Source organism: Triturus cristatus, chromosome 11 (assembly GCF_964204655.1).
Source record: "Triturus cristatus chromosome 11, aTriCri1.1, whole genome shotgun sequence".
NCBI classification, from domain to species: domain Eukaryota; kingdom Metazoa; phylum Chordata; class Amphibia; order Caudata; family Salamandridae; genus Triturus; species Triturus cristatus.
This window is the reverse complement of record NC_140594.1, coordinates 621,531,317-621,557,656: the sequence shown is the minus strand read 5'-3', so window position 1 is coordinate 621,557,656 and position 26,340 is coordinate 621,531,317. Positions and strand designations below refer to the sequence as shown.

At 42.2% G+C, this 26,340-nt stretch overlaps 1 protein-coding gene across 1 annotated transcript in view; it reads right to left on the bottom strand.

The window, feature by feature from the left end:
- RHOBTB2 (Rho related BTB domain containing 2) overlaps positions 1-26,340 on the bottom strand; it is a 216,801-nt gene that overhangs the window by 149,472 nt on the left and 40,989 nt on the right. Inside the window, exon 2 of the mRNA XM_085634015.1 lies at positions 10,380-10,447. Within this exon, the coding sequence (XP_085490141.1) occupies positions 10,380-10,432 (53 nt within the window). The 5' untranslated portion in view covers positions 10,433-10,447. The remainder of the gene's footprint in view (positions 1-10,379; positions 10,448-26,340) is intronic.

Genomic DNA, 26,340 nt, shown 5'->3' with positions numbered 1-26,340 from the left:
CCGTGACCCGGACCCACCAAAACGGCGGTGTTTTTTCAATCTATTATGTGCGGTAAGAGGGAGGGGGAGTACCCAGCCTGGTCCCAGTTAAAAGCAGGGACAAGTAAATTAAATTAAACACAAATGCAAAAAACGGGAATTTTTTAAATAACAGAGCGCTAGCAGCAGCGCGAGCGCAGCTATGCAGGTACCTTATCCAGGTTTATCATAGTGACCTTATTGGCCAAACCTGTGTGAGCGTGAGGTGTTTTTGTGTCCTCTCTGATGGGTGTCCTGCAGTTGGGGTGCGGGCCATTTGACCTCACGCTTAACCCATGTCTGCCGAATCCGTTTGTCAAGTTCTGGTTCTGGTAAACAGTGTTGAACTTGGTACAAGTAACTTTCATAGGCGTTAGCAGAGTGTTTGTGTGAGAGGGTGCATGGAGTGTATGGTAATCCTGGTAGCTGGGATGGTGATCCTAGAGCAATGGTTTCAGTTTGTTGTCAAGGTAGATCAACATGGGCTATGATTTGCAAATGGCACATTATCCTGTAGTCCACAGTACCTGTGTCTATTTTGTTATCCCTGGTCTCCCTTCTAAAGCAAGTGAATGTTTACTAACATGATTGGGGTATTTGTACTTGGACGCTGACCCCGTCTATTGGGTACTGTTGGCTGCCATCGGACAAGCATCATGTCTATGGATAGGCTGCCCAAGGATGCCAGCCGTCTAGTGGTAGGCTGATCTAGGACTCTGAACTGGTCTAGTGGAAAGGCTGCTCTGGGACGGAAGGCCTTTGACAAATTGCATCAAATTATGATGAGAAAGGAGCTAATTGAAGATGAAAAAAATCTTGCCCCACTGGGAGGTCCGTAATACGCAGAGTTGGAAATTAGACATTCTATCAACAGTTGCCAAATCTGAAGATGCAGGGTATGCCGCTGGTTATGTCACAAGGGTACTTACTTGCCAATATCATCTCCCACGAAGTGGAACAAATTCTTGGAAGTATTATGATATAATTGTTTTTGGCGGGCTGACAAATCGTGGTGTTGCGTTTGGAGGCCTAACTCTATGGCTTTTCCTTGTACTGCGGTATCTCAGGCTCCCAACATTTGGGGCATTTTTTAACATAAGCTTTCTTTTAAATCCCACATTTTCAAACATGTTTAGGGTTGTTGTCTGAACTCTTACTAACACTCTATCTCTACTTCTGTAGCTAATTGCTAGCCCATAACTCAAGGGCTTATATCATGCCCTGTTGATTATAGGAATTATATGTCCCTTGGCTATTCTAAGTATTCCATCGAGCAGATTCAACCTATATAGACTATTGCTGCCTGTCTGGTCTAGGCTTCCCCCTTATTAAAGCACATTACTGAGAACATTTGCAAGCCCCATTGGCTCCTGGTCCACAAGAGGATTGCTTTAAAAAATCTGTTTGTCGTAAGTCAATTTGTGGCACTGTTGGATCTTCTTCTGCAGCCGATTCAAATCCTATGCACATTCTCTGAACCTTTTTCCACTTCTGAGAACTGCCTGACTTTCCCTCGGTTTCCATGACCTACGCCAAGGGACACATCGTTCTTTTTTCTTTTGGCAAAACTCGAACTCCTGGCCTGCCTTCCTGCGCTTGATTCATAATCCTTTAGCAAGCCTGGAAGCTCTGGCTCTTCAACATTTCTATACTGTGGTAATACTGCTGTTTTGTTTACCTCCAGACGTGTAAACCCAGGATATCTCATTGAGGTAGCTGGGTGCCTTAGAAATGATATTCACTAATTCATAAATCTCCACTTGATGTATATGATTTTGTATCACTCCCCAACACCCAGATAGGGCATATCGCCCGAGTGCTTATAATATATAGGTATACATCGTAAGAATACCATTGCATACATACATGTAGCAGTTACGTATGAATTATGCTCCTTTATTCAGAGTATATAGACGACTAGATGAATTACCTGGAAAGCCTGTTATTTACTTGCCATTGTAAAAGTACACATTAACAAACACTTGAGTTCACAAATGCCAATGTTTTCTCTGGTGGCTTGCAATACTTAATTTGGTTAAGTCACCCAACTTATGATCGCCATCTTGGATTGGAGTACTTAAAAAGGCAGCCATATTGAAATGGTTGTGCTTGATGGGACAATCCTTAAATTAAAATGCAGCACCAGCAGTTCATCGCTACCACACCTGCTATTATTACTGCTGCTGCATCTATTGCTTTATCCACTGCTGGTGTAGTCTGGGAGCCTGTGCCCAGAAACAGGAAAAGTGAAATGCGGCGGGAGACGGCAGTGTTCAGGTAAGTCTTAAAAAATATGTTTTATCCCCGAACCCCCTCCCCACCTCCCTTCCTCCTCCGGCTCGCCACGCCACTTTGGCAGGGAACGGGCCGCTACTGGTTGCGGGAGCTCAAGAATGTGATGGACACGAGACATCAGATGGTTAAGAGATGCCTCTCAGTCATTTCAGTGCAGGCTTCGGGGGACAAAAATGTATTTCAAATAATTCCAGAGTTGGCCACAACAACTGGAGTCACTGCAGCTTCTCCGTTTACCAAAATAAATAAATTTACGCAGAGTTCTATAAATGGGTATACGATGCATAGTACTCATTGATTAACCTAAAAATATGTCACTGCTTCAGCTCTCGCAGGCCAACGTTGTTTACTGCGGATTTAGAAAATGCTCTTGATTTGGCCAGTGTAAATGAGTGGTCACAAGGACATGCTATTAGTTTGGAGTATGAGAAAGCAAAACAAGGTTTTATTAACGTGACAAGAGCATAAGAACAAGATAAGCCAATAGGCAGAGTGTATAGAATAAAGGAGTGAGTACACAGAGCCAGCTCTTTAAGAAATAAATTATCTAGGTGTGCTCAACCATGCCCACATTATACATCTTCTCTGCAGTTGAACAAAGTTTAATGGATGCAGGAAAGCAACTTACTTTCAAATAGTATGTCAGGCCACAGCATAGGAAAGCCAATCTCAACCACTGGAGAATGACACTCGTAAAGACAATTCCGCTTGTTGACAGAATCCCACCTACCATCGACCTGTCAATCATCATCCTACAACAGTGATGAGAGCTTTCTATTACTGATGTTGTACAGGAAAATAGTGCAATGTCCTACATTTGAATTTTATTATTTTTGTAAGCAGTCCTTGAGCAAACGTTGTGTTTGCCAGTGGTTCCTCTCTTCACGTAAAGTATCTCACAGAAGCAAAAATGGAGAAGAAGATTATTTTGGAGATATTTGTTATACATAGGTGCTCAATAGGTCACAATAATTCTGCTCAAGGGCAGGCCGGTTCCTGCTCTCAAACCAAAGACAACCAATCCTTTCATCCAGGTGCGCAAGGCAAACAACTGCATGACAAACACTTCCTTGCACCTGATGAGTGAGGAGAATATTTGAAAACGTGCAGCTGCCGTGCAAAGCGTATGTCATTGTGCACGGTGCCTATTTGGCAGTGATGCTTCACCGAACAATAAGTGTCTCAGGAAATAAGAGAACATTTTCAGGCATCCCTGTGCTATAAGCAGAAGGTATGCACATGTTCACGTGATATCTCAGCGTCTCCAAGATGGTTTGGTTGGTTGGTTTTGTCAGGTCATTAAACACAACTCCCTGACAGTGGCAGTGATTCATGTCTTACTCAGATGCCGGCTTCCTGCCTCATCATCTGGGATGCTTCTGAGATGATGGATCTGGTGATGATAAGCAACCTGCTGTGTGCTTGCCAAAAATCATTTCCAAGATTATGTAGGTCTGGGAAAACATATGACTCCTGAGTAAAATCCCATATCAACGAGTAATAAAACTTGTGGCAGACCCACCGCAGAGTGCTTTCCATCTGCAAAAGGCAGCTGGGGACTAATTAAAAGTAATATAACTGAGAGAATTAAATGTCGAATGCCATGGGGGTCCACCTTTCCAGTAGTACTCAAGAAACTAGTTTAAAGATTAGAATGCGCGTGGACATGAATCAGTCCAATACGAAAGAGAAAGAGAGAAAGGACATGATGATTTACCTTAACCAAGCTGGACTATGTTCTGCACTAGAATTGAATAGACATCTCGTCTGTTTGAATAGGATGACCACTTTAGATGTACCACACACCACACTCTTCATGACACCCATAGCCTACTCTAGTGGAAGAAACTAAGCGGTGGATCGTAACAAATACTTGCAGCACGCCATCCACTGAATCATTCAAGCAACACTTAATACCTCCCACTATAGTGATGACTTTAAGGCATTGCATAATGAACATGACACCAGGTGTGCAAAGCAATGTAAGATGAGATCTCACTTTGAATAGTGAAATGTGCAAATTCCACAAGACCATTCAATTTTATGGGCATGTTTTCAAACAGAACTCAAACTTTGCAGGGAAAAGGGTAGCACTGACCAGTGCCTAAGCCCATAACGGCATCAGAGCACAGCAGTAATTCCTGGTATTGATTGTCTACTGTCTCCAATATATGATCTGCCACAATGCGCATACCTTTGCATGAGTTAATAAAGCAACTACAAGCAACTATATCTGAAAGGTCGAAGAATGAGTGTGCATTCAAAAAATAAACATAAGGCGTGAATGCAGATAACATGGCGTGTTTTGAGGCAAATCTATATACTGAGCTCGCAGACTAGTGTAACCAAGTGGGTCTCACTTATACATTGCACAACTTGTTTCCTCGAGACAGGTTGGTATGGACATGGGAGGCACTGTTACCCTTTCCTGCATGGAAGACAATTCACAATATTAAGGATCTGTAGGCCTTATTCTCTAACCTTTGGAAATACAAATGCAGACCGAGCAGTGTGGCACACCACACCAAGGGTATATTTAAATCCCCCACATCCCAGTGAAGGTGCACAATTCCGGTGACTACTTGTGGCATTACCCGCCGGAGACAATGGAGGCCTTGGTTGAAGAACATCAGTAGTTTGTGACTACTAACACCCCAGAGGCATCTTTAAATGAAAACAATGAACGTATCACTACTTATCATGCATTGTCATAAGTCAAAGGATTTCTGACCAGAAATAGTGTCACATCCGCAATAAGCATGCAAATCCAACGTTGATGGGTGAAAATGACCAGAGAGCATTCACTGACGGTAAGGAAGAGTCATCGGTCATACTGATCACTATTCTAATGACAGGAAAGCAATTTTTTGCCCTGGAGGATGTTTGGTAACAGGTAGCTGACTCAAATTATAATATCCTACTAAGTGAAGTTCAAGGGAATTCATGTATGAGGGGTCACCCTCATCTACTTAATACAAAAAAACTGGATATCCAGTACAAGCATTTAGACAAATGGACCTGAAGAGCTAAAAGGTCTCCAATAATCCATGGACCCTTCTCATTGCTTTTCAGTGAGCGAGTACCTATCCAGTGCTTTTGCAAATATGTGCGAGTACAACAATCAGACACCTCACAAACACACCTGAGCAACAAGGACCAACTGTTTGTCAGGCTCCCCCAGACTCACCTTAGGAGTCTGTAGACGAGTTTGAGTGTAGAACTCACATTCCCTATTCGTAAATACTAGATGCAATATGGACACACTGGTATGCTGCCTGATGAACTCTACGTTGCGTGCTGCCACTAACCCTATACGGCTTCCAAGCCATTTATTAACAGTCATATTATGTAAGACCTCCAGTACTAGAGACACAATAAAAATGTATCAGTATGCGATCATTCAAATCCAGTCATACCACATGCGGTTTAATTTAAAAGCATGGGTGTAGCCTTACCACACTGTGACCCTTTGGAATGTGGACGTGGAGATAACATCCAAATCTCCAAGGACCTACCAGCTCTCTCTATTAATCGTTCCTCTTTTGAGTTCTTGTTGTAGTTGTTTCAGTGTTTAAATGTTGTATGTGTGTAACAGAGGGTCAGCCCTACTGGTCATTGGGCTTCTTAGGTAATCCAACAAGCACTATCCCACTATCCCCCTTGACATAGGCTCAGGGCCGGCTTTAGCGCTGGTGGCGCCCCGTGCGACAATCGTTGTTGGTGCCCCCACACCCCGTGACCACCTCCTCGAATTCTCTCACTACCACCGGGCAAAAGTTCCACTCATCTTTCAAGTCATAAGTTATTGCTAAACACAGCGCCCCCACCCTGAGGTCAGGGCCTCTTTCACAGGTCAGCGCCCAGTGCGGAGGCACCAGTCACACACTTCCCTAAAGCTGGCCCTGTATAGGCTCTACTCATTCTGCGCCATTAGGTCATCTCCAGTTTCATCTGTTTCTATAAAGATTGTTTATTAGGAGAAACAAGCATTAAATATCACAGATGGGTTGAAGCTACAAATAAATCACTGCGAGAGCTAATCAGGCTCGCATCATTTGTGGAATTGGTGGAAAAAAGGAGTGCAGCCTAAGTCAACGTCCAAACTGATGTGCTGCTTGCTCCGCTTCCGGCGTTGATGGTCGTGGTTGTAGCGTACCAGATGGTTGCACGCAGTGGAATATATACTTATGGCCAGTGGCACGTATTCCACCTGTTAATCATTGAGCAACTCACTTGCAAAAGTGCAATAAGAGTCATTCTCTCACTGGACTTGGCCAATACAGGAAGTGACTCAGGCAACAAATCTCTGGTGATGAAATGGCGTCCCCAGAAGATCACGCTTGTGTGCTTTGAAACCAGTTGGATGGTGGAAACGTTTATGGAACTAGAGGACACAATTGCAACAGAACACTAACACCACTGAGCAAACATTGAGTCACAGGTCAGCTTTAAATTCAAAAATCTTGTTTGCTATTGTTCGGGAAAAAATGACTCAGACACATCTTCTCCTAGTAAGATGTGTAACCAAAAAACATCTACCACAACCCCATGTTCCTATGCACTCATGTACTACTGGCAAGGTGAAAGCAAAAGAAGAAATAGGAGAAAAAACTGATAAAAAGCTAGCGATTGAGGTAAGATTTACAACCCCATTTGCTCCACAGGAGCATCCCTCGTCTGTGGATGCGCAGCTCCTTTAGAGAGGCTTAATACTAATCGACACTCATCAACCCCCCCTCACAGGGATTCGGAGCTGTTTTGGGGATCTTTGATTCACTGGCTAATATGGTGATGTCCTCAAATGGTTAACCCAGGTTCTCTGTGTACGGGCATATAGCTTGCATGCTTCTTCCAGTCACCTTTAATCATTGTTAAGCTCACAGCAAGCAACAGATCTAATAAAATGAGACGTTCCCTATATTAAATGTTCCTCTAAAACCATAGCGCTCAGACCCACTATTTCATTTATTCCTAGCGCTGCAGTTATTATTTTTATCAACTCACATCACACTTCGTTCCTAAAAGGTTTTACAGCTTTGTATGTATGCATCACATGATCAAATCACCTTCTCTGAGGTCACAGTGCCAACCGAGAGAATCAGCTATCAGCCTTAATGTGCGCATCCTTCTGCTGCCCAAGCGGTGTGAGAGCTGACCTAAATCTAGACCGTGCTATGGCGACTGCCGTCTTATGATTAAAGGAAGAGAGACCGACTCTGTCCCATCTAAGGGCTGGTGTATTTGTCTGGAGGCTTATAATGTTATATTTCTAAAAGCACATCAAAACACACCTTACACCGGCAATAGCAAATACTGACAGGCCCAGTCACATCACTCAAACGAGGCTGCCACTTTGGTTGAATGCCTCAAGGGAGGAGTAGGAAGTCTGCAAAAGTGACCAGGCTCAAAGGGCACCACGAAAGAATACACGGATCAGTGAAAGAGACAAGTGCATTCAGTGTAAAAAAAGATAATTGAGAACAAAATAGGTAGGTGGACACTTTTTACTGTGTGATTTTCCTGAGCAAAGGGATTGGGTTCTTCCATATGGCAGAAAGACTGCAAGACTTAGGAGCACCTATACCAGCTCTCACCATCTCCATCAGCGGTAAATGTATCCGAGGTCGACCCCCATATCTAAGAAGGTTGCAAAACCTGCAGTGGAGAGCCTTCATGCATCTGCTGAAAACCTACTCTGAGAAGAGGTGTCCAGCTCCGGTTTTGTTTACCATGTCATAATGTCTCTTCACTGGGTTGCCCTATGAAGAGTGTTGATACCAATTGAATTGGCAAATCTACAGATTAGCTGTTTGGTTATAGTCACTAAAATGTTCTAACATGAGACCAAAAGGGTTGTGTGCTAGCTTGGGTGTCTTCACTAATACAAGTGGAGATATGCTTGGAGGGCATTCCCATGGTGCAATCACAATGGCACAAAGGCACAAAGGCACAGAGAGGCAATCCCAGCTCAGGCCTTGAAAAAACATGGATGCATGGCTCAGAGTGTCCTATGATATTACCCAGTCCTGAATGTGCCTGCAAGTAGGTGGGGGTGAAGGCGGGACATTGTTCCGTTCACTTTGATGGTTTTCGTTTTGTAAGGTGCTTAGCCAGGTTAAGTTTTTGATGTGCACTCTCGTCAATAAAGCGGCCTTTTTCACACAACAAAGTGAGCGGGGGTATGTGCTGCACCTCTCTCTTCCAAAGGTCAGTGGTCTAGTTCTTTACACCTTAGTGATGGTGACCACCCCGGTGGGCTATGTGGGGGGACCGATGAGATGGGGGTGGGACATTGGTCATTTCTTTCTGATGTATAGCTAGGTTTTAGTTTTCTAATCAGTTAGCCAGGTAAAGTTTGTAATGTGCACCTGGTTCCATAAAGCAGCCTTTTTCACGCAACAAAGTGGTCGGTGGTATGTGCTGCATCCACTCTCTCCCAAGGGGGATTTGGGGAGAAGCCAATCCACTGGCAGGTCTGCCCCCGTGCAGATTGGGAGGGTGCTGCAGTCCAGCACTGCTGTTTTGTTTTCGGCTACTTGTGTAACCCAATATAGCACAAGGGTATACAGTGGGTTCATCTGGGCTCCCTGCCACTATTTTAGGTTCAGGTGACCCAGTGGCTAGTAGCAGGGAGTCCTTTGTGGCGTTTTTTTCCCACCCACCAATCCCTGTAGCTAGTGGTTGAGTCCTGTGTTTGGTGCATTTTATGGCTCCGTTGTTGAGACAGGTGCGCAGGGGTTAATTTGTGTAGTTGTCACTTGAGACAGGTGCTCGGCGGTGGCCTGGAAAGTTTTGCATAAGTTGACAGGAGTTTGGTTGACACTGCCAGTTGGTGAACCATGTGCAAAGGGAAGGTAGGCAGGAAGTTCAAAGTTTATTTCAGGACGTTTTGTTGCTTAGAGGTTCATATATGCAGTCATAGGCTGTAGGGGAAATCTAAAGTTGAAAATGTTGAAATGCACTACAATTAAATGAGATAGCTGTGGGGTGGGCTATGCGGGGGAGGGGCGTAAGGAAGGGGGAGGGACATTGTTCAATTTGATGGTTCCGTTTTGTAAGGCAGCCAGGCAAAGTTTGCGATGTGCACCTGTGTCAATAAAGCGGCCTTTTTTTACACAACAAAAGTGGTTGGTGGTATGTGCTGCGCCACTCTATCCCAAAGGTTATCGGTCTAGTTCTTTACACCTCTGTGATGGTGACCACCCAGACTCTAATCCTTCAACCCTGGGCTCCTCCACTGAGACTGTCGAAGCAGGTCCTAAATCTGAGGATGTTTGTACACACCTTTTCCCTAGACACGACGTTGAACCCTGCTGGTGTTGGGGCAGGTGGGGGAGATGGGCTTGCTTTAAGAGTTTGAATTCCTCTTTCCGTCCCTGGGGCTTGCCTGGTAAATTCCGCTCCGCAGATTCCACGCTCGGCGGGTGCCTCCCGGAGCCGGACCGGTGACATTCCTCTCCAAAGAGCTGCCAGAGTCGCCTCTGCAGAACGCGACGTGCCCACGGGGGCCCGCGCGGCAGCAGCACGTGATGGAAAGGGAAGAAATAACCCTTGCCAGGGTAGAACTGGACGAACAGTACATGCCAGGGGGCGGACTGGGCAGCATATTCCATGCATGAAAGAATACCCAGGAGACGTCCCTTTCAATTACAAGTGTGGAATGGGACAGTTTCAAAAACCAACTAAATATGAAAATATGGTGATTTGTACATAGCGCTTCGCACCGCGCTTCTCCAAGTTCTAAAAGCTTAAAGTCGCAGATGTCACTTTTAACCTGTATGAAGGTTGTGCCTACATCCCTCATATGATAAACATCAGTCCTGTGAAAAGAAAAGGGGCCCGCGCTTTAATTCCAGCCCAAGAAATGAGTATGTAAAACGAGACCCTGGAAGGATGAACGATTGAGTCAGCCCAAACGAACATCACATCTATTCCAGTCAAAGTGCAGTGACTAAAACATGCGTTTGTAGCAGGTGCTGTAAACCTACCTTCTCCCTCTCCCGGGAGGCAGCGTGGGGTATTTTGGAGGTACAGTGATAGAAACGAGGGTGTGGGGTTACACTTACTCATTGTAGTCCGTTTCTGCGAGCTCCAGGGCCAGTAGCTCCCCCTGCTCCATGTCTTCTGTCTGTACCTAGAACAGGTAAACAAGGATTGGTTTTAGATGGGAGGGGAACAGGCAAGATAGACACCGAAAGAAAAGAGACAGTGAGGGGGGAGAGAGAGGGAGAGAGAGGCAGGAGCTCGGGGCAGAGGGTGGTACTCAGACCGAGTAAACAGCCGTGAGTAAAAGCAGCGTATGATATAGTCTGAGAGGAGAAAGGCGTTGTACTTTAGTGACAAAATCAGTACGCAAAGTTGGCCAGGACTTGCTAGGGTTGAGCCTGGCAACGCAATAAAATGTAACAACCGCATTTGCGACAGAGGTATTCAAAAGAGCCCCAACCAGTTCCACCTCCTGGTTTCATGAACAATTTATAGTACAGGGCTGGGAGGGCTCTGCTGTAGGAGACTAAAGAGTGTTCAGTCTCTTGTGTTCCTGTACTCACTTGGTAAGGATAATTAGAACACTCGTTCGAATTTGGGGTTTCAGCATTACTTACACTACCTACAGGGTTGTTAAAAAAAGGACGGTGTTCCTCCCCCGCACCAGTCGGCATGCTTCATCATCACGGGGTCCCCTCCACCGACACCTGAATGGTCCAGGGTGGGATCATTCTGGCGAAGGGATATTTTTGTGAGTTGTGAAAGGCCTTAGGGGAACAAATATGTATTAATGCAGTGAATATTTACCCACTTATATTTGTTGAGCCTGCAGAAAGAAGGAAGGGGCATTTGGAAACTGCTAGGGTTCCTTCCTCATTGCCTAGTGCTGGTCAACATGTCTCAGCCCCTCGCTGTGTGATGGGCGTTCTTGAGGAAGGGATGTGGCTTAACGGCTAGAGCGGCCGGCTTTGAAGCTGGGGAACCAGATTCGAGTCTGGCGGGAGGCTCAAACAAAACCTTTAATCACCCCATGCCTTAAAAAAAATTAATGTGTCCGCCTGTAACCCAACTGGTGCCCCTTTTTTTACAGAGCTCTGATACCACTTGGGCGAGTTCGCGCTATATACAACTGCACAAAAACAATAAATAATGAATGTCTCTTTATGTGATTTCTACAAACTGTGAAGACAAAGGATCACGACCTATCTGTATTCCCATGGGTATCATCTTATTGTAGGCTACTGACAAAGAAGACAGGAACATGAATGCAAACATAAACACTACTGATGCAAAAATGGGTGCCTAGTACCATTTACTGTTAAAACAAATTCACCCCCACACAAACACGTGAAGTCACAACACTGCAAACGGTCGCACTCTGTGTCAACATATCCTACCTAGCTTCCTGTATAAACGGACTGGGAGACAGGACATTTGAGCCCACTCCAGTGCGATACTGTGATGCACTGTAGGCGCACAACTAGAGTTTCTTCAATTTATCATTCTCTGATGGCGGCCTTGATCTGCAGTGGCATGGATTCTAAATGAACGTTTTGTCCTGTGTTTTCCGCTGGTGTCAGATAACTATAATTAATAAAGCAGAAAGTAATATCACATGGAACCTTGTTATGGTACATCAAGTCTTGTTCTTTACTTAACATAAACAGGCATAATGTACCCAAGTTACACCTCAACAAGGGTGAGTCGGGTTTCATGCTCAGTAATAACAGTGTATGTCTGCTTGTTTAGTTCTTCCAACTCTAATATTGCTGACACCAACTCGCTCCATCTTTTCTCATAATCTGCTAGTTTGTGCAGGTTTAACCCTCAGGGCATCAGTTAGCATAAGGCTATCTCTTCGATTTATAAATGTAAGCAACAATTATACCTTTTGAACACCTGGCTCTCCAGCAAGCAGTCAAGGTGCATCTTAACTCGAGATTTACCTTGTGAAGTGTTTTATTAATTATGGCCTAGATTAATGATGCAATAGAAATTGCTAAATGTATTGCTGCTGCTAATTTCGGTTACTCTTTGCCCAGTAGGACTGTTTATGAATCTGTCAAGCAGTGGCTTGTCTTTCAAATGTATTGGGCCACGCTTTAGTTTCACAGTCCATGCAGCATACCTCTTTTTTTCAATCCAGATAACAGACTCACATGTCCACCGCTCAAATTAATTTAATATCTCCCTATACTGATTCACCACTAATACTCTTTGGGTACCGGAGTAGCATGCTACACACTGAAAAATCACGTTGATACCTTGTCTGGGGTAGTAAGGGCAATGTAAATGCAATTACAATTGCTTCTTAGGTTTTCACCGGTTTTATAGCCCCAACCTTTTCACAGAGCTTAAAGCCACGGATGAGATCAAGGGGTACAGGACAAAGAGGAATCGAGATGGGGGACAGGTGGCAGGGGTTTGCGAAGATCTTGGGGGTCAAAGTGCTGAGCATCAGGACCGTGATTTAAAGACAAACAGGAGAGAACAGAGGCTGATGTTCGAGGAGCGCACATGGTTCGATGCAGATTTCTTTTATTTTTGTGGTTCTTTATATAGTTGCGATCAAGACACGAGGAAATTACAGCGCTGAATAGTTATATACAACATTGTAAGCAATCAATTGTGAACATCAAAACATTTTTGCAATTATCATCTTGAAGATCGTAATGTATATCAAACCTACTTATGAATGCTTTAAACATATATATATATATATATATATATATATATATATATATATATATATATATATATATAAACATCAACGCTCCTTCTGACCGCATGGGACCCAAGAGAGGTGGCGCATACGCCGGCGGAGCATGCCGGCTGTAAATATCCCAGGTTTGTCACAAATTAATGCGCTCTCAGTAACTACGGACTCCACATCCAAATCGTATCAAGAGGTGTTTAATATTACGATGCGTTTTAGCTCCTTGCAAAGCCTTGTTCACGTAAAAGTTGGTGCAAACAGCAAGGTGACTGATAAAGTTTAAAAACATGCAAACTGAATCAAATGTCAAAAATAGTAACGAAATAGTACCGAAATAGTACATGCAAGATGTACTATTTCGTTACTATTTTTGACATTCGATTCAGTTTGCATCACAACATTCCAATATGTCCGCCATACTCATGACATTTGTTTACGATTTACTTGTGTTGTCCCTTGTCAGTTTTCATGTTTTTAAACTTTATCAGTCACCTTGCTGTTTGCACCAACTGTTACGTGAAAAAGGCTTTGCAAGGAGCTGAAACGCGTCGTAATATTAAACACCTCTTGATGCGATTTGGATGTGGAGTCCGTAGTTACTGAGAGCGCATTAATTTGTGACAAACCTGGGATATATATATATACACAATGGTGAACTGTACCATCAGATCTGTGGTACTGCTATGGGCACCTGCTTTGCCCCCAGCTATTCCAATTTGCATATGTGCTGGTGGGAGGAGCAGGTGATCCGGACGCAGTACCAGGTAGAGAGGGAGGAACACATAATACATTGGAGTCGATATATCGACGATTTATTCCTGGTATGGAAAGGTAATGAGGAACAGGTAAAGGATTTTATCTGTAGGATACAGAGAAATTATTTAAATCTAAGTTTCACCAGTGAGATAAGTAGGACAAGTGTAAATTTCCTTGATCTTACAGTCTACATTAAGGAGGGCAGAGTAGAAACAAAACCATACAGAAAGCTATTGGCAGGGAACACGCTGCTACATGCAGCAAGTTTCCACCCAACAAATTTAAAGAGAAGCATACTGTTTGGAGAGTGCTTAAGAGCCAGACGGAACCGTAGCAAAGAGGTTGAAATGAGGGCAGAATTTAACTGTTTAAAGAAACGATTTTCCAGTCAAGGGTACCCAAAAGAGCGGATAGACACTGCGATGACCAGAGAAACAAAAAGAAAAAGAGAGGAAATTATTTTTGAGAAAGATATTAAAAAGACTAAAAATTATGATAAGAATCAGTGCAGAATGATAACACCCTTTAGTGCACAAAAAGAAAGGTTAAAAAGCATCCTGATAAAACATTGGCATATAATCAGAAATGATCCGATATTAGGAAATGTAGTTCCACGCAGACCTCAGGTCACCTTAAGGAAAGTTAGATCATTTAGACAAGCATTGGTGAAAAACACTTTACAGAAACCTCAGCCGAAATCAACATGGCTGAGTAAGAAACAGGGATTCCTGAAATGCTCAAAATGTAAAGCGTGTTTGCATGGAATCAATCCAGATGTCTATAAACCAGGATAGTCCACAACAATGAAGAAAATATTAGGAAAATTTAACTGCAAGACAGAGTTTGCTGTTTACATGTTGCAGTGCCCTTGTGGCCTGCAGTACGTGGGCAGCCCACTCCTGGAGGTGCATTAAAGAATCTTGTAGCATTTAAGGGCAATCAAAAATGGCGATCAAAGCTATCCAGTTGCACGCCATTTTGAAAGATTCTATGCAAAAAATACCAAGGGTCTCACGTATTTTATGATTGATGCTGTAGCAGCTGATATCCGGGGAGGTAACAGAGAAAAGAAATTGAGAAAACTTGAATGCCGGTACATTATAGAATTAAATTCTAATAATCCTGAGGGCCTCAATGTGGAGGAAGATTTATTTACGCACTTGTGAATAAGATGAGATAGTAATATGTGACTATTCCGTTATGAAATGAAATGTGGCTTTGATTGTACTATATGAATTTTTTTGTGTGTAAACAATTTTTTTTTGTATTAAAAAATGTTTTTTATGAAGACAGACAGAAGTATAAAGTAACTTCAAATCATATTTTGGGGCAGTATAATTGGCCCACTTGGGCATTAATGTGGAATTAGCAGTGCGATAATATGTGGAATAAACCCACCATGGGCTGAAAAGCAAAAACAGCATATGTGAATTATCGCCCATTGGGGCAGAATTGTAAATAATGAAATTCATGATTTTTTAATCAATTTTAGGACTCATACACAATGCACTTTTTATACAACAAATGCTTTTTATACACTGTATACAAAAGCCAAAATACGCAAAACTGGTATTTCACTAGAAATGTGGCTCGCGAGAAGGTAGTGAAAAACTACGAGTCTGTCTTTCATATCATTAGTTGTAGTTCACGTGATTTGCGTAATGAGCACGATTTGCACTTTAAATAATGCCTGCTTTTTCTGCTTCGTTATCGGCGAGCAAGGCTGCTGCGCAGCCGAAACGCATTCGATAGTGGCTGATTAAAAGCATTTTGCAACTGCACACGGAATAATCATCCTTGTCTGGAGAGGAGAAAACTGGTTAATGAAATGGACCTGCTCTTGTGGGGTCCCTTAAGGCGACGCGACTCTCGATAAGGTGGCAGCGGTAAACGCACAAGAGGAAGTGTGGTAAAATATATAAGATTAAAGCATTCGTCTGCTTTCACTTGAAAATGAAAATGAATGCTCAAACTACTCTTCGTCGGTCAATACATATTGATTTATTGTATTGGTGACTCCCTTCTGTCTGCTATGACGCGTTTCGGCCGGAAAACGGCCTTGATCACATAAGGCTGACTTTGCGAGTAACCATTTTTAAAGGGGTAACACCCATATCACATGATGGAAGGACATGGAAGACATACTGCAGAATACAATTTACGAATCCCTGCACATAAAAAATAACATTTATAATAGCTGTACAATACTGGTGTAACATGTCAAACAATAATTAATGGGCAAATAAATTCTTTGTCCAACCTGAAATTCTGAGTTGACATATAATAAAAAGTCTAAATACTATTTTAACAAAATGATGAACTCAGAGCGCCCTAAAGACATATATATTTTTTTCCTACTCTTTTTCAATAAGTCAGCACATAAATATATGTTACGCCGGCCGGATCGGAATAGCTGCAAAATTGCAATATTACATAGTGCAAAACCGGCCAGCAGAGAAACATTTATACCAGATGTGCAAATCCTACTAGATGTGCAAATCCTACTAGAAATGTATCTGAAGGGCTGTGTAAGATAATGTTACATCAATAAAAACAAAGTGCAGGGAGTCAGTATGTCAATAAAGTTGCATGTCAATTCATTTAAAAGTGATGTACCTGGTGAATTCCTATCAGTGTAAATATGATTTTGTTTTAAATTTTGTTGTATTATATTAAGTGCAAATGCGTAAACGTGCAAAATTGGTTGTAAAGTGCAAAAGTGCAAGAAATGTGCAAAAGAGCAATAAATGTGCAAAATATGTAGCATATGCATAATAAATACATATAAATAAATTAAATAATACACCATGGTAAAATCCAATATACAAATGGGGGAATTAATTAACATAGTCATATGGGTGTATATATATATATATATATATATATATATGAAGGTAAAATCGTCTAAGTTGCCGCCTTTGTTGAAAAGACGAAGAACGGACCCAAGGATCAGTGCCAATCAAGTTTAGTTTATTTGAATATCTTCAAGCCTGTCCGACATGACGCGTTTCAGACCCCACTCGGGCCTTGATCACATGACGATATATATACACATAAACATACACATCTCCTAATCTTGATTCCACCGCATGCCTTTACTTTCACCACCCTTCACTTCCGGTCTCGTCCTCTTACTCATGCCAGGTCTATTTAATACACACTTTCCCCCTTTGTCACTGTTTTCCTTGTTTTCTCTTCCTGCTTCTTTTTCCTTTATCTGCCCTTGTCTTTCTTGCTCCTGGTCAAGGTCTGATGTGAATGTAAAAAACAGGAAATACTCCCCAAAAATAGAAAACCGGAGCTCACCACCGGCAACCACCAGCACAAAAGGTGGAACTACAAAGCAGACGGCCAGAGTGGTGGAGACAGCCAATTACAGACGAAGGGCAGAACCTAGAGGCCAAGTGCCTCACCCCGGGAGAGGGAGCAGCACATGGCAGGCCGGATACAGAGAAACCTTCTGCAATCTGTGCAAGTCCATGTACCAGGGTACAGAGGTGTCCTTCCTGACCCAGGGTGAGACTGCATCGCCTCTGCAGAAGGTCGAATGACACCAACAGCTCACAAACTGTGTGGCAATAGCCATGATAGGAAGCGCCAGAGGAACAGAACATCAGCTAGACTTTAAACCGTGGCCGGCCTGGCACACCGTCCAAATACAAAGAGAGCAGCACAATACCTCCATGCAGGGTTAGAACAATATACTACCCACTGATCTACCTCAACCAGGCAAGAGAGTGCTCTGGACACTGAGCGCAGTGTTACTGACTGAAACCCAAGAGTGCTCTTCCAAGATGACTCAATGTGTTGGCTCTGGTAGCCAGTGCTTACTTCGTAAAGAAATAAGTGCAGTTTTTCTTAGGCTGTTGCTGCCAAGTGCTGTGGTCAATGAATACCATGAGTGCCCAACCGCATGCCCAGTGGCGTAGCAAGGGGGAGGGGCGGTCCACCCAAGGTGTCATGAGTTTTGGGGACGTCAGCCTCCCCCTTACCTGTGGAAAACACAGGGATAACCAACACACCCCCGCTCTTACCTGCGGCCGTCGCAGGGCGGCAAAGGCAGGGACCGCCACTGGCAGCAAAAGGTCTAGCGACACCACTTGGCATGCCTCTTTCTAAAAGCATTCGCTTGCTGTCTCTTTATTTCAATTTTGTATCTTCCCTTTCATGCCTACTTTCTCCCTTTGTCGTTGTTTTGCTAACATTTTTACCTCTCATTCTCTGGGGCAGTGTAATGATGCACAAGAAGTCTCAGTCCCCTCAAAATGGGCTTGTGCCCACAATCTGCAACTATCAGCATAAATGTAGCTGTACTGGTAGCCCAGAAGCCACACACGTATATCTTAATTTCTAAATTCAAGGCCTCTTTAACCAGCCATCTATCAGGCACCTCTAACTTATGATTAGCAAGTATCCAGGGCTGAATAGGAACCCAAATTTTGTCAGACCAGCCCCCAAATGGTGCGTAGCGAGCAAGCAAGCCTGACTACTACAAGGAGGCTTTGGGGATTTCTCCACCCAGGAAAATTAGGGGGAAAAGGCAAACATGGTACATTCTGCAATGCATTGTTCATTATATATTCAATTGCATTTGTTTTCAAAGCATAGTACATAATGACCTTAAAGTGCACTAGGATACAGCAATCTTGATAGGCTCTTTTAATTATTACCTCACTATCACCCTCCAACAGTGTATCTAATCTCTCCATAGCCCAACTTTCACATGTATTTAATTTGTTTTATAGTGCCTCTCATACCATTTAGGGCGTCAGAGCATTTTGCATCACACACACATGCAGAGACAATGAATCATACATATGTAAATCTGGGTATAGAAAATGTTACATAAGACAAAGGGGACTACATGGTGTAGGATTCATGTGTCATCCATACTGGTGGGCATTTTTTAAGAGTACTTGGTCTGGGGAAGCACAAATTTAGGATTCAGAACGTAACACAGTGGTTAGTTATGGCTCTACTACTAAGAATGTATTTCTACCCAAACAAACCCTTTCTAGCAACATTAGGATAATAACAAACTGGGGGAAAAAACATAACTTTCTAACCTTGATTATGATTGTAACGTATGAACTGCAGAGTAACAAAATGATCTCAGTGACCCATGCAGTAACCCACTGAGCTACGGACATCACATACTGTTCTTTGATATGCATAGTACACGCTGTTTGCTGCAGGAATATTTTCGCTCTGTGCTGCCTCAGATGAGTCAAAGCTGCCAGTAGACAAAACTCTGATCTCTCTCCAACCGGTACATTAATCACCAGAGTTATCTTGCCACTTTTATTGTTGCCTGAAAACTGTTGGATATATAAGGAACTCTGCATTGCTTTTAAAACTGCTGCACTGCTCCGAAACTGACCCCCCCCAGTAACAAAAGCACCCCTTCACCCTTCCAGCCTCCCGGGGAAATGCCCAATGACGGGTACGGCCAGCCAGCCTTGCAAGTATCTGTCTCTTGGCTTTATTCAGATGATATCCTAGTATTCTCCCAAAAAACTTGGCTTCTCGCTGTAGTTCACCAGAGTTCTTTTTACATCTACCATGTATTCCTCAACATCCTCTGCATATGCCGATACTTTGAATTGATAGTGGGTACATTCTACATGTGAAATAAATTGATTTCTTATATATGTCTTAAATTGGGCTCTAAATATAAAGGCAGGTAATAAAGGGGAGATAGGATATCCATCGCAAGCCCCCCTAGTTATCTTAATTATCTTGGACTCCATCTTATCTATTACTATTCATGCTTGTGGCTTGGCAAATATTACCTGAATCCACTTTAAAAACTGTGACTCAAATCCCATCTCAAGCGTGCTGTCCAGAGCGAAGACCAGGACACTATATCAAATGCCTTCTTCGCGTCTAGTAGGATCATCGGTATATTCCTTTTTAGGTGCTTCATCAGTATCAAACAAGGTGATGGTCATGTTAACATGTGAAGTCGTATCTCTACTGAGTATGAATCCATGTTGTTCTTTAGAGACCAAACTAGATATCATTTTAGCAAGACAGATGGCTAAAATCTTTGAATACACCTTTGCAGCAGCACTTACTAATGAAATAGGTCAATATGACCCTCTCTCTATTTTAGGTTTTACTTTCGTTTTTTAAGAAGACTACTATATTTATCTGTTCTCACGATGGACAGACTACATGTCTATCCATTAAACCTCTACATATTTCCACCACATTTTGTGATACTTCGCCCTAAAATGTTTTAGAAAATCTGTCCGGTAAGAAACTTTGCCAGTAGCCGTATCATCTGCTCAAGTATTATAGCTTCTATCACATTATTTAAAACAATGTTCATTAAGTTAATTTATTTCTTCCTATTTTTTTTTATTTGTGCCGTATTGCAATTTGAAATCATACCCTCCAAAGACCCATCACAAGGCTCTTTATATAAATTAGTATACTATCAGGAATTGCTTAAAAATGTCTGTCAGCTTCCCCTCTGGAATAATGGGCACCTACCACAGCTGGCGGCCCTACAGGGTTTCTGGGGGTGGGATAATATTGGCATCTCAGTCCTGGGGGAAGTAATGAGGGGGCCGACGCTCAAATCCTTTCAGGACCTTCAGAAAGAATTCCTCATGCCGCAGTCCCAGTTCTATCGCTATCTTCAATTTAGGCATGCCCTGTCTCCCAGCTAGGAAGGCGTGGAGTCCCTGCCGGAATTCAGCCCATTGGAGGCAAAAGTTTTTATGGGGGACCTAAACGAAAAGAAAATCTCTCAGATTTATCAGTCCCTGGTTGCTCATTGCTCTTCCAAGCTCCAGAAGCTCCGGGGGGACTGGGAGGGAGATGTGGGTTCACTGGAGGAGGAAGACTGGACCGAGGGCCTGGTTGCTCCAAGGGGGGGGGGGGGCTATAGCCATATGACTCCGCCTCATCCAGTTTAAATACATACACAGGGTTTATTTTACATGAGCGCGCTTGTGGAAGGCGGGGCTGATAGCCTCCCCTATGTGTCTTCGATGCAGTCGAGTGGAGGGCACATTTATCCACACGGTCTGGCATTGTCCTTCCCTAGACCGTTTCTGGAGGGGGTATTCACCTGCCTCTCGGTGGTCCTGGGTTGGGAACTCCCCCACACACCACGATTGGCCTTGCTTCATGTTATGGAAGGAATAGGAGGTAATATCTACAGGCGACATTTGATGCAATTGGGCTTTACTCTAGCGAAAAGGGACATTGCCAGGGCATGGAAGGCGCCGAGGGCCCCTCGGTGGCCGCATGGAAGAATGGCCTGGACTTTTGTATGGGACTGGAACAAGCCATTTTTGTTGCTAGGGGGTGCCCGCACAAACACTACAAGATCTGGAAATGATGGGCAGATTATCGGGGCCTGTTGTTGGATCCACCATCAGCAACAGAGGCTCACCTGTTGGGTTGATTTATGTGCACATGTTTGGAGTGCGGAGATGCTGCGTGGGGGGGGGGGCGAGGGGGTACATCCCCCTGCTACATTCATAAGCTTTAATCAGGAGTAAGAGTACTCAGTGCGATCGGGGGAGGGATGGGGGAGGGAGTTGGGGCAAATCTTTATATTGATGTTCATGTTTTATTACATCCACGTGCAAAATGACAAAGTTGTGATTCTTGTATGGTCTGATTGTGCAGTTGTCTCTGGAGTGCAGAGCCCTGCAATATATGTGCAACTTGAAAGATTCAATTAAAAAAAAAGTCTGTCAGCTGAGTAGCTACTGTTGTTGCTTGTCCATCATAATGGATATCTTAGTCCTAGATTTTTTGTCTGTGTCTTCTATACTACGATTTTCTCGATAGATTCACAAAACTCATATAACTCATGCATCTTTGTTTAATACATAAAAGCAGGTTTTGCCTATCTACAGATTAATGCTTGCGCCCTGGCTTTCATTAATAGCCTGTATATCTCCTTATTTTTATTATCAAAATTATGTACAACAGGAACAAGATGATTTTCTAAATCAAGAATAATTATTTGATTATTAGTTTCCTCCTCCGCTTCTTTTAAAAAAAAATATGTAGTATATCTAACGGTTGGGATGCTAAAAAATTATTTACAGATAACCCATACCATATTGTTTTTGACCATTTGCTGGTCTCCAAAAATATTATTAGTTATACTAGTATATATGTAGTATATTTAACGTACTTTAAAAAAAGTTTTAACTAATTATTTTTCAGTAAAGTACAACAATTAGTAGATTACATACAATGCATGTTACATTAGCCATCAACAATGGTCCTGGGCCATAGCTGAGAAACAATAAGTTTAACTACAACATGTTCCAACTGTCCACAAGTGTCTTATCACTGACACTATGTAGTAATCAGTATTGTTCAACAAAGCAATTGGGCTATTTCACATTCTATATAGCAAGTAGTGTTCATCAGGCCCTGAACAAAACATGTATATAATGAGAATGAACACAATGTAGTCCTAGTCATAGTTTTTCCTAACGCATAATATCAAAGGTTTCTTAAAATCCTTTAATAACACGCTCTTAAATGTCCATCAAGGTATTTGATTTTATACTGATTTTAAATATTAAATCTAAGGGATTAGGATGTCATGATACTTTAGGAATAATATCAATAGATTTGTTAGATTTAATCTGTGTCTCAGCCAAAAATAAACAGAGCCTCATGTATAATTTATGTAGATAAGAATAGATGTGATGCCAGGTTTCTTCCCATGCGTATTTCGCCACAAGTCAATTATACCCAGCACTTGCATAAATCTAATTATCGCCTTGTGTTGTCTAATCATTCTATTTAAAGTATAGTCCTTGGTACTATATGTCTTAAATGAAAGTATACAATTAAAATTTCCATACATTATTTGTATTCCTGACCATGATGCAGGCTCTACCACCAATTTATCATACATTGAGGGATCATCAATTTTTGGGCCATAGATTGTACATATAACATACTGATTTTGCACCTCAATCTGTGCAGTTGTCCAACTTCCCCATTTACCATCAGCTGTTTTCACAGTTTCTCCCACATCCGCCTGTACCAAAATCATGACTGCTATGATAATATTTGTTTGGCTAGAACATTCAGCCAAATTATAGCCCATTTGTCTCACCCATCTTCTACCTTTAAATGTGACATGAGTTTCTTGCATTGCTACAATATCACATTTATAATATCACAAATCTTGACTGATAGCCCTCCTCTTGTTCAGATTTTTAATCGATTAACATTCTATCTTAATAGTCTTAAATGTCTCATATCACCACGTTATTTTTGCTAGGTTTCTTAAGTTTTACCTTTCTACGTGGTGCTCCTTGCTTTGGTTTCAAACTTGGGTGTCCTGTGAGCTCTGGCAATAAAAATTTAGGATACTCACCCTTGTCCTCTGTAATGATTTCATCACTAAGTAGCCGTGCATTATTGCTCACGGAGAAATATTTTAAACCTAACAACAACATCCCATTACAAAGATTCAGATTTTATGCACAAATGCAACTAGATGGAGAAATATTTGCGGACTTCTTAACCACACTAAGACACACTAAGATCATTGTCCATATCTTATACTTTTAGTACCATGACTGATGAAATGATCAGAGAGGATGTCATTGTTTATATCAGAAGTAGGACAATTCAGAAACAATTATCCTTATTGGCGACCCATACCTACAGCAAGCGGTTACCACTGCTACAGCTATCGAACAATCTGAAACTGGGATAATGTCTGTTACTAGGAAAGATATTAAAAAAAAGAGAAGTCTGTAGCTTAACTAATCATAGGGCCAAAGAAAATATTAGAATGAGAAAATAGTGAATGGTGACTTTGTGCTACATATGTGGTAGCTATTATTACTTAGCTGCTCTCAAATCCTGTCCTGCAAAACTGTGGGAAGTATGCAGAGTTTTGCTAAGTATGCAGAGAGGCCAAGAAAGGGGTCAAAACCCTGAAAATGATGATTGCAAGTGTTTCATGAAGGCAATGCTGATGCTGCCACAAAGAAAGATAGAGGTTTGGGTGCAGAACACGACCATGATTTTCTTTGGCTGACACAGTGGATGATAAATTAAATGGTAGTAAAAGTCCTTCTAAAAGTCTGTCCAAGTCTAAATGAAGGTTTTTGGGAATGTGTTGTCACTGATGTCTGAATCTAAGTCACCAGGAACAATAATATTAAAGAAGGGGTTTCAAGAGAATTGTGGGACCTTAATTAGTCCAGAAGACTTAAAGTAATCTGAGATCAAACCAGAAGTGCTTGAGGGACACAATGGAAATCACTGCATTCTGTTGAGTAAACATATTTTTAAGGATAGGCAGATGGAAATAATACAGTATGTTGCTGAGAAAGGTGAATCTGTTAGGATGGTGAGACCAGTGGGTGCTGAAAATAATCTTGAACACGAGGGCAAAATAGCGAGATTGAGAAAGAGTGTACTGATGAGTAATGGGTAGAGAAACATTTCCCCAAAGGATTTATATGTAAATTAGGGAAGCTGTGCAATATTGTATGTGAAATCAAACTCTATATGAGAGACATAAGTTGTGCATTGTGCCTGTAGAGAGATCCTTGCCAAATGGATTGGAGAGGACATTGTAGAAGAAATTAAGTTCTCTGAGTGGGTATCAGTCCTTGTTCTCCCAAGGAGCCCAACAATAGTTTATGAGTGAGTGCAGACCTGAGAGCTTTTAATATAAATATCTCATTACCTCTCGTTCATTACCAAATATAAAACTTGTTGCTTCTTTTGAAGACACCACAGTGTTTTCCACTTTGGATTTCAGAGCCGCCTACCATCAGATAGTTTTCTTCACTATATTCAAATCATTCACAGGATTTACCATGTCTCATGGTTTGTTCCAGTTGGTGAAGATTAAATTAGGCTTGGCATGGGTGGTATCCATGTTCCAAAAGGCTATGCACCACATATGTAAGGAAGCGGAGCATTTTGTATGGTGCTTCCGAGATTATACTCTTATAGTTTCTACAATGAGGAGGAGCATAGGTAATACATTAAGAAAGTACAAGGGATCACAGAGTAATAAGCTGACATTGACAAAAAGAAAATTGCAAGTTGTTTCAAGAAGCGATTATTATGCCGGGAAAAAGTACTCTGTCAAAGAAACCTTTGGTGGAGCTGATCCAGAAAGTTCCAGCTCCTGATTCGAAGGAAAAATTATTATAATTTGCAAGTTCGTGGAAATACTATAGTAGAGGAAAGTTGTGCATTTTGATATTGGATGCCTGCAATTATAGATGGTGGTTTGTGTTGTCTCAACAAGCGGACAAGAAAATGTAGAATGTGGCATGTTCTTCACGCCCTTTATCCACAGAAAGAAGGTATGCTGTTGGTGAGAATGAAGAGCTCGACCACAGAATATTTCAATAGTTATCTATGAGTGTGTCAGATTGAACTGTGTTCTGCTCACAAAACTTTGGTGGACATTTTATCTCCTGAGAGAGGTTGAAATTCAACATCTTGCATTGCCAGTGTTCTAGACTTCAAGAGAATAGCTTCTGCGTTGTCAATGCTCCTGGAAAAAAACAGTACAGAAGATTGCTTTTGAGCCAGCCCTCTTCATCCATAGGTATTTTATTGTGTCATTCACGTTTTCTTCTGCACAGTAGTTCTCTACAGTTTCAAGGACTACTGTGGCAACGTGTTCTTTAATTTTATAGACAAAAACATATTATTTTAGCCATGTTTAGGTCAGGCATACCAGACAACAAAAGCTGTCTAGTTGGCAAAGATATGCGTGGGCTTACCAAGAACATACAGGAGCTTGTAGCTTGCCCATTGCTTACTATTGGGTGGCTTTTCTGTCACTCTCATTTGCCTGCTCCTTATTCTTGTCCCAGCTTGTCCATTTTGCGTTTGTCCCTCTCATGCCTCTTTAACTTCTCTTTGATTGTCTGACTTATATGCTTCCAATACTCCACTGCTTGCATTTAGAGAACAACTTTTTCTATTTTTTCTTTAAGCACTCCATGTGTGTGCATGTGTTCCCAGCTGTCTCCCCGTGCACTTTTCTCCCCGCTCCCAAAAAATACCCCTCCTCTACGTTCCGATTCCCCCACAACTTCTGCACCCTTCGTGTTGCTCCAAGTATTTCATTTTCGGATTGGGTGGATAAGTATTTTCAGATGCTGTCATATCGGCATTTAGGCAATGTCTGTAATGTTCTCAACGGCCTTTGAAATACTTTGCAGCAATGTAACCAGTTTGCTTTTAGGTAATGCTTCACCAAATGCTGGTAACATGCCCTCCTTTGATATTGCTTTCATTCAGCATGTGTTTTTTTTCTTGTTTTTAATTTGTTGCAATGCAGTCCTTAATTTGTCAAAGAATGAGTGCAGTGCCCAAATGTTTGCTCAGAAGGCCGCGGCTGATGCTATTAAATTCGGCGCGCTGAATACTAAGGATGCATGATCTTCAATCCACTACCAGACACCCTCTGCCCCTTTATCTACCTCTTGCAGTTCCTGCTTTCTGCCTTTATGATGGTTTTTCCAGCTCTTTCTTCCTTAGTCTTTCCGCTTTGTTTGTGTTTCCCGCTATTGCTCTTGGAAAATGTCTCA